Here is a 13147-nt window from a genome sequence, read left to right on the forward strand (position 1 = left end):
AAGATGAAGATGCTAACATTGTAGAGGCCTAACCAGCTGTTTGTGTCCATAATTCATTGTGGGTTCAATATAGAAAGTGTAATTATTAGTAAGGACAAAATTGCACTCCTTCTGCTCCACCAATCCCAAAAACATGGAGGCCAGATTGAGGTCCATCTGAAAATGTGGCTTTCATTACACAGGAATCACTTCATGCACCACTAAAATACAGCCATTTCTGGGATTAAGCATGGCAACTCTAACATAGAATCATAGAAAATCAGGAGGTCATCTAGTCCAAACCCCTGCTCAAACCAGGACCAATCCCCAGACATTGTCAGTGCATAGTCATACTAAACAAATAAAAATACATATAAATTTCTAGTTTAAATATATCATACTTGGAAGCCTTGTCTTGCCTTCGATTCAGGCACAGCATAACAAAGTGTGTTTGTCCTTATTATCACATAAAAACAACTATATTATACTACACTCCATAATAGATGCCAGTCTTCTCATTGTAAATCAATGTCCTCAGTCCTTCATCAAGTCTTGTCCACATATCTCTTCTCTACAGTCTTTCAGCTGAGTATTTAATACACCTTTTTGTTTACTGAATTCCACTTGTGATATGCAACAATAGTTTAACACATTGCAATTCCTTTTTCCTCTTGAATTGACCCATAAAGTTGAAAATACAAATACAAAACCAATTATACTAATCCTATTTCCACAACTGCTTTGATCTTTCAGAAACTTGCTATGCAAACTTTTGCAAATCAACTCAGCTATGTATGAGATTCATACTTCGCATGACTTTTAAAACTTTTAAGCAATGTAATAATTTTGCCTGACAAGTTTATATTTAATTCTTTCCTTTTCAGTATAGATTGTCAGCCTGGCACTTTCTCATCAGTTCCCTTGACTCAGATTTCAGGATTGTGTCTGGGCACAAGATATATTACTCAGCACATTATTTTTGCCTGTGCGTTGTTATGTGCTAGCATTCTGAGATCTCTGACCTTGTGGTCAGATCATCAACAGGTCTTCACCATTTATGCTCTCCAAATTTCTGGACCTAATAGTTCCATAGTTTGCCCTGAAGTAGTGTACAATAATATCCTTATAGCTCTTAAAGTGAGCTAACGGACCCTATTCAATTTTGATCTTCAACCTCTATTACCTTCCTGGAGCAAAAGGTGGTGTTCATCTTCTGTACACCAAGATGGTTGTATGCAGACTTCCTTCTTTCATTTTCTTCAGGTTATGTGTAAGGAGGACAAGTTCTATAGTTCTAGCAGCTTTAGGATTCTAGTTTTCATTAAGCTCACCTGGATAAACTCTAGTCTTCATGATCAAAGCTTCATCCTTTAATGTATAAGTGATCATCCTTAAGCCCTTCCTCTGTCAGAGCAACAAAAAACCCCAAACAAACAAAAAATGGCAGACCTTTCTCCAATACATGCAATGTATGATGGTTGGATGTGCTGATCTGTTGATATCATTGACATAAAATCATAAGAGCAAGTTTAGACAGCAAGTTTAAATTTAAGTTGGGGTACACTGTGTGTTTTGGTACCTGTTGGAGGTAGCAGTAAAAAAGAAAGTCTTATGGAATATTGGAGCACACTCTTGTCATTCTGAGGGTGTCAAGGAATGCACAGTTATTTTCCTTTAACTTCATATTTCCATACTTTTCAGGTGGATTGGCCTGTCATGTCACAACGCAACCTTACCTCCTCCTAAACATTGCTTTTGTTTGCTAATATAACAATGCTTGCATCTTATCTTTTGAATATCTTTAGCACCTAAATGAGGGAGAGGGGCTGATAATTGAAATTTGCCAAGGAAATAAACCTCACTGAGGAGAAATGCCATAGAACACTGGGATGAAAACTGGCTTGGTTTTGACCGAATTAGCTCTTGCAAAAAAGGCATGTAATGAGTGCAGGTTCTTTTTTTTTCCTCCCCCAAGCAAAATTAGTGGGGTAGGTGGGTGTTTGTCTGAACTGTACCCTAATGTTAAGATGGAACTGCTCATGTGCACATGGCAAGTTTTGCTTCATATTCAAAAATTTCTGAAGGTTTGCGTATTGAAAGAGGCAGAGTTCCAACAGATTGCTAAAGCAACATGCTGAATTGACGGGGTCTGCAGGAGCTCAGCCTAATTTGTTACAGTCTCTTAAAATGTGCATTTACTGAGTTGGGGCACCACAGGAATGCTGACTCATCTAATGTGGTCTCTGTTGGATACCTGCCTCACTCAGCACTTCGGCTGACAACCTCATACTGTTTGGTTATATTTTAGTTTATTCTAGTAGTTTTCAATGACATCTAATGCTTTACAGCCTTCCACTTATACACATCTAGACTGAGCCATTTTCTCTCATTGGGATGTGAGGTTTTGGCAAAGATAAGTTAAATCTACAGTGAATATAAGAACATAAGAATGGCCATACCGGGTCAGATCAAAGGTCCATCTAGCCCAGTATCCTGTCTTCCAACAGTGGCCAATACCATGTGCCCCAGAGGGAATGAACAGAACACGTAATCATCAAGTGACCCATCCCCTGTCGCCCATTCCCAGCTTCTGGCAAACAAAGGCTAGGGACACCATCCCTGCCCATCCTGGCCAATAGCCATTGATGGACCTATACTCCATGAACTTATCTAGTTTTTTTTGGAACTCTGTGATAGTCTTGGCCTTCACAACATCCCTGGCAGTGAGTTCCACAGGTTGACTGTGTGTTGTGTGAAAAAATACTTCCCTTTGTTTTAAACCTGCTGCCTATTAATTTCATTTGATGACCCCTAGTCTTGTGTTATGAGAAGGAAAAAACAATACTTCCTTATTTACTTCCTCCATACCAGTCATGATTGATTTTATGGACCTCTATCATAACCTCCTTCTTAGTCATTTCTGGAGTCATCTCAAAGCTGAGAGGTCCCAATCTTATTAATCTCTCCTCATACAGAACGCATTCCATACCCTCAATCATTTTTGTTGCCCTTTTCCGAACCTTTTCCAATTCCAATATATCTTTTTTGACCACATTTGCACAAAGTATTCAAAATGTGGGTGTACCAGGGATTTATATAAAGGCAATATGATATTTTCCGTCTTATTATCTATCCCTTCTTTAATGATTCCCAACATTCTGTTTGCTTTTTTGACTGCCCCTGTACATCAAGTGGATGTTTTCAGAGAACGAGAGCCGCCCAGGGGGGGGGCAAGAGGGGCAATTTGCCCCAGGCCCCGGGCTCTGCAAGGGCCCCTACAAGAATTTTTGTGGGGCCCTAGGGTGAGGTCCTTCACTTGCTCCAGGGGGCCCAGAAAACTCTTGAGGGGCTGGGCCCCAGAGCTTCTTCCGCTCCTGGTCTTTGCCGGCGGGGGGGACCTTCAGCTCTGGGGGGAGGACCCCTCGCCAGCGAATTACCACCAAAGCGGGATCTGCCGCCAAAGTGCAACCCGGCCTTCAGTGGTAACTCAGCGGTGGGGGGCCCTTCCGTTCCGGGACCCGCCGCCGAAGTGCCCCGAAGACCCGTAGCAGGGGTCCCCCGCCACCGAATTACCGCCGAAGAGCGGGCTGCACTTCGGCAGCGGGTCCCACTTCAGCGGTAATTCGCTGGTGGAGGGCCCCCGCCACGGGTCTTAGGAGCACTTCGGCGGTGGGTCCCAGAACGGAAGGGCCCCTCGCCGCCGAACAGGGCCGGCTCTAGACATTTCACCACGCAGGGGGAGCCCTGCTGCTTGCCGGTCCTGCAGCTCCGGTGGACTTCCCGCAGGCATGCCTGCAGATGCTCCACTGGAGCCGCGGGACCAGTGGACCCTCCACAGGCACGCCTGCAGGAGGTCCACCGGAGCCGCCTGCCGCCGACGGCCCCAGGAATCCTCTGGGCGGCCCTGCAGAGAACTATCCACAATGACTCCAAGATCTCTTTCCTGAGTGGTAACAGCTAATTTAGATCCCATCATTTTATATGTATAGTTGGGAATATGTTTTCCAATGTGCATTCCTTTGCATTTATCAACATTTAATTTCATCTGCCATTTTGTTGCCCAGTCACCCAGTTTTGTGAGATCCCTTTGTAGCGCTTCACAAGTACCTTACTTTTCCTCTCTCTCTCAGAGCTCTGATTAGGGGGAGGGATAGCTCAGTGGTTTGAGCATTGGCCTATTAAACTCAGGGTTGTGAGTTCAATCCTTGACTAGGCCATTTAGGGAACTGGGGTAAAAATCTGTCTGGGGATTTGGTCCTGCTTTGAGCAGGGAGTTGGACTAGATGACCTCCTGAGGTCCCTTCCAACCCTCATCTTCTATGATTTCTTGTTCAAATGCATTGCTATGGCTCTGCAGCTGCACTCAATGCTTATATTAGGGATCACTGCACAATCTATAAATAAAAGTAAATGCACTCTCTTGTCCGATGTGACAAGACAAAATGCTAACAAGGCACGTCAGGACTTCAAATGGCTGGGGAAAGTAATTATAGAAACATTAGATTGGAGATGGATTGGCCATGGGGGTCTTCCACACCAAGTCTAAATCATGACCCTCAAGAAACTTGACAGCAGGAAGGCATTGGCAGTGCAGAGACCACTGTCTATCCTGTCAGCCAATATTGTATCCTCGTATTCCCACAACCATATCCTTCTCTTGTCTTATACTTAGATTGTAAGTTTCTTAGGGTGAGGACCTTCTTTTTGTTCCATATTTGTACAGTGCTAAGCACAATGGGCTCCATTTCCTGTCAATATAAAACTGCCGCATGAGTGCGTTGGCCATTCTAATTTAATGTAAATGTTGCAGACAAAAATGATTCAGTAATGTCCCATGAAAGACTATTCCACAGCCTAAGAGCTTTCAGGTTGCATTTCTTGATGCCTAGCCAAAAAATTTTCTCCCTCAGTTTCCTCCTAATAACCCAAGTTATAGTCTCTTTCACCACACTCACTAAATATTTTGAAACCAACTAATATATATTTTCCATGTTGATTGTTGTTCTTCACTGTAGGAATTAACAGAAATCAGAACATGTCTCAATTTTAGCACTAAGCTTGTGTAAAGCAGTTATATCTTCCCCAAGTAAGAGTGTGATGGGGTGAAGCCCTATCAAAGGCTGGAAGGGAGTTAATAATCAATTAATTAGGGCACAGGTACAATAGATGTACCCAATTAGCTGCCCCTGAGCCAGAGGGTAAGGAGTTGGAGACATCAGATAATAACTTAATGGGCACCTGGGCCCTATGAAAGGGAAAAGAGTGCACTCTGAAGGGAGGAATGACAGAGAGAAGAGGGACTCTTCTAGAACTGCCAGAGCCAGAGCCTGCATGCAAGCCGAGACCTCAGCAAGACTCATTCTGAGAGGCAAGTGCTCAACATCAGAACTGGGGAATAAAAATCTGGAGTAGCTGAAGGAAACTGAAGATGGAGCCCAGAGAAAGGTAGATTTGTTAAGAGACTGTGATTACCAGTTTGAGCCCAAAGGGGTTGGACTTGGAAACATCTCAGCCAGAGGGCTAAACTGCACACAGACAGATAACCTGCCGGGTGTGCTAGAGATACAGATTTCTAGAACATCACACCCTGATGCAAGCGAGCGCTTTAACGATAAGTGTGCACACTGAGAAAGAGAATAATTATCAGAATGTAACCTGTATAGTGGATAAAATTGTGTCTCCAGTACCAATTACTTTTTGTGTTTATTTTGGAAGTTAAAAAAATAAAATAAAAAATGAACCTATTTTCCTCTTGCTGAGGAACCGAGGGAAAAGAATCTCCAGGATTTATTTTTAAAGCCAGGAGTTGTCTCTCTACCCCTCCCCCCCAAAAAAAAAACCCTATAAATATGGATTTGCAGAAATTTGCTTCCACTGGCTCTGGAGTCCTTGCCATCTGATCTATTTTCAAAATATTTAAAGGCTTTGCTGGTTTGCATGTTTGAAATCAACTGTGAAGGATGTTGGGTTGTTGTGGTTGTTAACCGTGATTCCTAAACAGCACAGAGTTGTCTGTAGAAAATAATGGAAGTCATTAGCAGGCATTGTGGATGATAGATTTAACTATGCATACTCAGAAACTGCTTACATTGCAGTCTACATTTAAAAAATGCATTGAAACCGGTCACTTGATCTCATTAAGTAGTCATACTCCGTTATGTACTATTGATTAGTTTGTACAATGGAATTTCAGAGGAACTCTGACAGCTGTGCATATGCAGTCAATAGCCATGAAACTCTTGTTTCATTAATTCCATTACAATGGGGTGCGGAAGGAGGGGAAAGTAAAGGGGAACTTTCGGGAAGATTTGTTTTGGATTCTTTACAGTTCACTAAAATCTGAACTATACAGAAAACAATGTTAGAAAATAGTTGATTTTCCACTTGGATAACTATACTACACTTCTAAACAGGACTCTAATTTATCTCTGGTTAGAATGAAAATTTGGCCAATTTTTTAAAATTGTCCCATTGGTTCTTAGCCTGCTTGTTAAATATTGCAATATTCAGCATCACACATTTATCTTAATACCTCTCTGTGTTAATCTTATGGAATAGCAATTTATAATGCAATTCAAGTCCAAAGCCAAGCTGGGAAGCATAACCATGTACTAGTACATATAATTGCTGCTTTGGTCAGATGATTCCTAAAAGCTCCACCAATGATAAAGTTTGAAGAAAGATTAATATATAGGCTTACCAAAGCTTTAATATATTAAAGAGGGAGTACAAAATGATTTTCCCAGTTCACACCCTATATAAAAGTGAAATTAATGTTAATTGTTCATAATGGTACAATATATTTGATTTCAGTCTTCATCCTGAAAGATTCTAGTGCGTCTATAGCCAAATCTGTTAAAACATAGGACAATCCTGCAGTCTTCATCCAGCCACAGCTCCCACTAAGGACTACAGGATTTAGCTCTTTATTTGATATATGTACATATCTATATCAATATATATATACACACACACATACAGATGTATGGCCCAATCATAATCTCCCACCACTGTCACTCTAGTGATTTTAACAGGCATTTCCCCTAGCTTGCACAGGTTTCAATGAGATCAGAATTAACTCATTTATATTTTCTGATAATATAATTAGCATTCACAATCGAAGTGGGGATACCTCTGCACTGGAATACAACAGCTGTTGAACAACTCACTACTTTGCACAACATCTGAGGGCAGGAACTGAAGAGAAATACATTGAGCTGTAACTGTAGGAGGAATTTAGATAGAGAGTCTGGGTAACCAAGTTGGAATTTGGCAAGGACATATGTTCTAAGACCCCCTAGTTTTACAGATAATGCCATGAAAAGCACACATGAGCATCGTCAAATCTACATTAGAAATTATCAGAAAATGTTCATACTGGCTCTAGTCTACATGGTGTATTTTTATTTTATCAGTGTTCAAATATGTACAGTGTTGCAATATCTCAACAAGCCCTATGATATCAGCATATTTCTCAATATGCATTCTATTTATTCTCGTCATTTACCTATCACAGGCACAGGAGACAATCTGACTGTGAAACAGGTAGAGTTCCTACCTGAGCTGAATCAATATGGGATGTGTTCAATCCCAACCTTAATCCCATCCTGCAGTTTGCCTCTATTGATAACTCAGATAAAAGTAACAAAACCTCAGACTGAGCTTCCTTCTCAAAACTATATTGTTTCTAGGTTTTCCCTGCAGCATCCCAGGGACAATTACTCTCTGCCCAAAAGGCAGGGAGAACTTAACGAGCCACACCCATCACACACAATCAGCAAGTATCCTTCTGCAATGGAACAAATGTGCAGTTATCAGAAAGCAGTATATGGCCTATAAAACATACAGTAGTTTACAGAAGCACGAATGATGTCACCATACCTGTAGGTGACCCTTCCATGACATGTCCAACGTACGGTCCTTCCCTGAAGATGGGTCTGTTGTCATTCTGATCAATAACAATGATATCTAGAAGGACTGGGCCTTCAATACTTTTGCCGCTGACATCAGTGATCTCAACTTGCAGCTGAATAAGCAAAGAGATAGGAGTTCATGAATTAGTTCACTATCATGACATAAGCAAGGAGCAAGGAAAAGAAAAGTTTACATCAGCATTTTTTCTGGAACAAGCTACTGGCAAAAACTTAGTACTTCAGTCTCAAGGGAGATTCTCTAGGACTGGGCTAGAAGCAAAATGGTTTTGAATGCAAGCAAGAGAGATTCATATGACCCCCATTGAGTACTCTGAAACTGATATGCTAACTTTGCTAAAGAACGCAGTGAAGGGGAGAAAAAAAGAAACATAATTTGATACTAATGAAGTGAATATTTGCTTAGAAACAGTCTATTTCCTTCAAAGGGAAACATACAGTACCATGTATAAAATAAATTATAAGATCCTTGTTAACCGATTATTAGAAGATATAAATAGGATGTTATAAGAAAAGGTACGAGTAACCCTTTTAGAGAGTAAATAAATGCCCTCCTTGATGAGGGAGTGGAGTAAATCAGCACAAAATGTGATTCTCTATGTATTTTGTCCTGAAAAGAAAGGTCTGGAGGAAATAATTGAAATATTATCGTTACAGCTGTATTACATCATGAGTTTCATGCCAAGTCACTGCTGCCTTCAACACTTCTTTATGTCTCCTCTTTGTTTATTTATTTATTTTTATGTAGCAGAAATGGGAAATTGTGAAATTGGCAGCCACTATTTCCTGGACATGTCAAATTCAACAGAGCACACCTAAAAGTTATGGTGCAGCAAAAACCTGGGGCATGCAATGCAAAAAAAATTTCTTTCCCTTTCCGTGGCAGCTGGCTTTTGTTCCAGTGTTATGAATTGCTATCTCAGCCATAAACATGGAGAGACAGCAGTAACAGGGATTCACTGTAATCAATGCCTATTTCTGCATGCAGGGTATAACAGTACTAAAGTCTTTTGGCACAAAAAACTGGGAAAGCAAAAGGAACCATTCAGATTTGGTTGGGATTTTGGCTAAGAATGTTAGAAACAATGCAGTGTTAACTGACTGGAATTAAAATACAAAGCTTTTGAACTAAATGTTTGGGATTTCTATTAAATTTCTAAAACTGCTTAAATAGCCTCAAAAGCTAAACAACAAGTATTCTGCTGGGGAAATAAAAAACTAAAAAGTCGGTCCACTATGACCATAGCCAATGCTTATTGAGCAAAACAAGGGTTTTTGTCAAAATGGAATGATGCAAATATTATAATAGAAAACTACACATCTGATGACCTTTACTTTGAAGGGCATTGTGCGTTTATAAATGTGTTTGCTTAGCAGCTGAGGGTTGACACAGTGCATACCAATATCACATGGTAATGAATTGTGCTGTTTTGAAAGGCTCCACTTTTGAGTAATAAACATTCTTCACAAAACCTGAGCAACCTCCAGCACTCAACAAACCTACCATTCAGGTTTTCCTTTCATATCGACCCTACTTAACACACACAACAATCTATCAGCTGTTACTCATATGGCAGTTCTCAGAAAACAGCTTGCCTGTGTTCATGTTGTGGACTCTGGGATACTAATGGGATTTTCAGTTAATCATAGAATATCAGAGCTGGAAGGGATCTCAGAAGGTCATCTAGTCCAACCCTCTGCTCAAAGCAGGTCCAATCCCCAACTAAATCAACCCAGCCAGGGCTTTGTCAAGCCTGACCATAAAAACCTCTAAGGAAGGAGATTCCACCACCTCCCTAAGTAACCCATTTCAATGTTTCATCATCCTCCTAGTGAAAATGTTTTTCCTAATAACCAACCTAAACCTCTCCCACTTCAACTTGAGACCATTACTGCTTGTTCTGCCATCTGCTACCACTGAGAACAGTCTAGAACTATCCTCTTTGGAACCCCCTTTCAGGTAGTTGAAAGCAGCTATCAAATCCCGCATCATTGTTCTGTTCTGCAGACTAAACAATCCCAGTTCCCTCAATGTCTCCTCATAAGTCATGTGCGCCAGCCCACTATCATTTTTGTTGCCCTCCGCTGGACTCTTTCCAATTTTTCCACATCTTTCTTGTAGCGTGGAGCCCAAAACTGGACACAGATGTACTCCAGATGAGGTCTCACCAATGCTGAATAGAGGGGAATGATCACGTCCCTCGATCTGCTGGCAATGCCCTTACTTATACAGCCCAAAATGCTGTTAGCCTTCTTGGCCACAAGGGCACACTGTTGACTCATACCCAGCTTCTCATCCACTGTAACCCCTAGGTCCTTTTCTGCAGAATTTCTGCCTAGCCATTCAGTCCCTAGTCTGTAGCAGTGCATGAGATTCTTCCGTCCTAAGTGCAGGATTCTGCACTTGTCCTTGTTGAACCTCATCAGACTTATTTTGGCTCAATCCTCTAATTTGTCTAGGTCCCTGTGTATCCTATCCCTACCCTCCAGCGTATCTACCACTCCTCCCAGTTTAGTGTCATCTGCAAACTTGCTGAGAATGCAGTCCATGCCATCCTCCAGATCATTAATGAAGATATTGAACAAAACCTGCCTCAGGACAGACCCTTGGGGCACTCTGCTTGAAACTGACTGCCAGCTAGACATGGAGCTATTGATCACTACTCATTGAGCCCAGCTTTCTAGTCAGCTTTCTATCCACCTTATAGTCCATTTATCCAACCCATACTTCTTAAACTTGCTGGCAAGAATACTGTGGGAGACCATATCAAAAGCTTTGCTAAAGTCATGGAATAATACATCCATTGTTTTCTCCTCATCCACAGAGCCAGTTTCTCATCATAGAAGACAATTAGGTTAGTTAGGCATTGCCTGCCCTTGGTGAAACCATGCTGACTGTTCCTGATCACTTTCCTCTCCTCTAAGTGCTTCAGAACTGGTTCCTTGAGGACCTGCTCCATGATTTTCCCAGGGACTGAGGTGAGGCGGACTGGCTTGTAGTTCCCTGGATCCTTCTCCTTCCATTTTTTAAAGATGGGAACTACATTCGCCTTTTTCCAGTCTTTGAGAACGTAGAGTTAAAAAAGACTGCTTCTCGGTGACATTTTTTATCTTAAAGTGTTGCTGTCTTTTGGGAACAGACAGTTTGCAATAAAATTAAAAGAAAAGGATTGGAACTCTCTCTGGTATTATCAGCTATATTAGCTAAACTGTAAAGGATGATAACTTTAAATGAATAGCTATTAATTTCATGGGTTGTCCCTGGTCCACTGTCACTTCCTAATACAATTGAAATTTGATTCTAAATTCAGCCCTTGGTTATATCACTTTAATCAAGGGTGCAAAAGCCTCCACTGACAAAAAAAAAATATCTAGATCATGCCTGGGGCATTGATCAGAATTGGGTCTGATGCAGCACAGTCTTTACTAATGAGTCTCCGATGGAGTCTTGGCCTGAAAGTAAAGTTATCCTCTCCAGTCACAACCCCATTGCTTTGATGAGAATGGTACCCACTCTCCACTGGAGCTAAATCTCATTCCACTCTTTTGGATATCTCACCACAACTACCATCCTCTGAATTTAAAAAAAAAAAATATTTTAAAACATGCTGAACATGTTTACCTAAAACAATAGATCAATGCACTTGTATTTGGTAAATTCATGTAGTATTTACATTGACAGAAGGAGCTGTTCTAGTTTATGAATGAGTGAATATTGAGGATCTGATCTGTAGCAACTGCAGGCATGGGCAAGCAAATTTACTAGTTGTCTGCCAAAAAAGTCAAGACTTGGGCTCCAATTGTGCAATATCAGTGTACTATCAATGGGGCTCTGCATGGGAACGGCAATCTACCTACCTGCAGTCAAATGTAGGAACAGAGACTGAAACAAGGGCTGTTTTATAGCATGCTCATTTTGATCTGAACCACTGATCTTGCAGTTCACCCATCACCTCGTTATTAACTATTAAAATAAACAATGGTCATTTTAACAATCTAGGAGTTGCTGCTATTATTAAATACTAAACATGTTTTCAAAGCATCGTACACATACTACTTAGCTAAGCCCATCAGATAGACTTGGCCAAAATTGCTGAAAAGGGTCACATGATGTTTTTCATGAACTCACATCATAGGGTAAATTTGTCTCTTCACAGATCCAGATCTGTTTCTAGCTTGAAAAAGCACATTTCATCCCTTGACTCCTTCAGTTCATCACTGCCAGTCTCCACAGCTTATTCAATTCCTTCTCCCACACTTGTTTTCATGCCTTCCACCTGGCTTCTGCCCCATCTGCAATCCCAATCTCAGTTTGCAAGGTCCTCAGACTCCAACCTAAGATTCACACCTTCTGTAAGACCTACAGAGTCTCCCCCCAGATCAGTCAGTCATCCTGTACCCACCTAACATTTTAGAAGCAAAGCTATAAAGTGAACAAAAATACTAAGTTAACATCTGGTCTCTTTGGGCAGTCCATCTTCTCCATCTCTCTCTTTTAGATTATACGCTCCACAGGTCAGGAATTATCTCTTGTGTGTGTTCTGTAATGCCTGAATGTATTGTCAGCGTTATCTGATATTCCTGCGTGCACCCCAGAACTTGGCAGTATTGCAGAGAGCCATTTAGTATGTTCAGCCGCTGACAGCTGAAAACTACGCATCACATAGCTAGGAAATCTTAGGCCTCTTTGAGACAAGGTCAGACAGCTGCATACTCGCAATTTGTTAATTAGAATGGGAAGATGGGACAGAAAGTTATGGAAGAGAGTGAGTGAATAGTGACCTTGGTTTTAGGTACTCCTGACATATTGTTGTTTTGGCTAGAAATACTAGAAAAGTTTTGAGATAATGAGTAGTTTGAGAACTGGTGACCCAGTAGAGGTTACTATGCTGACCCACTAGTAGCCACTATAAACTATGTGCTTTGTTAGAGTTAGCGATGAAAGATTAAGTAAAAGTAAATACCTCAGCTGTCCGAGGGAGCTTTTCCAAGGACAAGGAGCTAACAGCTAAACTTCCCATCAGCTGGATGGAAAGAGGGCCTCTGGAAGCCTCACTGGTGAACATTTGAAACCATCTCTGACTGTGGGTAACTATATCTGGGATGTCCTAAACCTAGAGAGTGTGTGTGTGTGTGTGTGTGTGTACATGTACATGTAATATCTAACAAATAGTAGTTTTAGATAAGAGCATGCTTGCTTCTATCAATCATTTGTCAGACAGAAGCACTTTGTTCCC

General features: G+C 41.1%; 1 protein-coding gene across 1 annotated transcript in view; it reads right to left on the reverse strand.

Moving 5' to 3' along the window:
• Nucleotides 1–7831: 7831 nt before the first annotated feature.
• Nucleotides 7832–13147, reverse strand: part of LOC127034477 (cadherin-13-like) — a 433731-nt gene continuing 428415 nt past the window's right edge. The window contains exon 6 of the mRNA XM_050923360.1: nucleotides 7832–8005. Within this exon, the coding sequence (XP_050779317.1) occupies nucleotides 7832–8005 (174 nt within the window). The remainder of the gene's footprint in view (nucleotides 8006–13147) is intronic.

The sequence above is a fragment of the Gopherus flavomarginatus genome, chromosome 14, assembly GCF_025201925.1.
Source record: "Gopherus flavomarginatus isolate rGopFla2 chromosome 14, rGopFla2.mat.asm, whole genome shotgun sequence".
NCBI lineage: Eukaryota > Metazoa > Chordata > Testudines > Testudinidae > Gopherus > Gopherus flavomarginatus.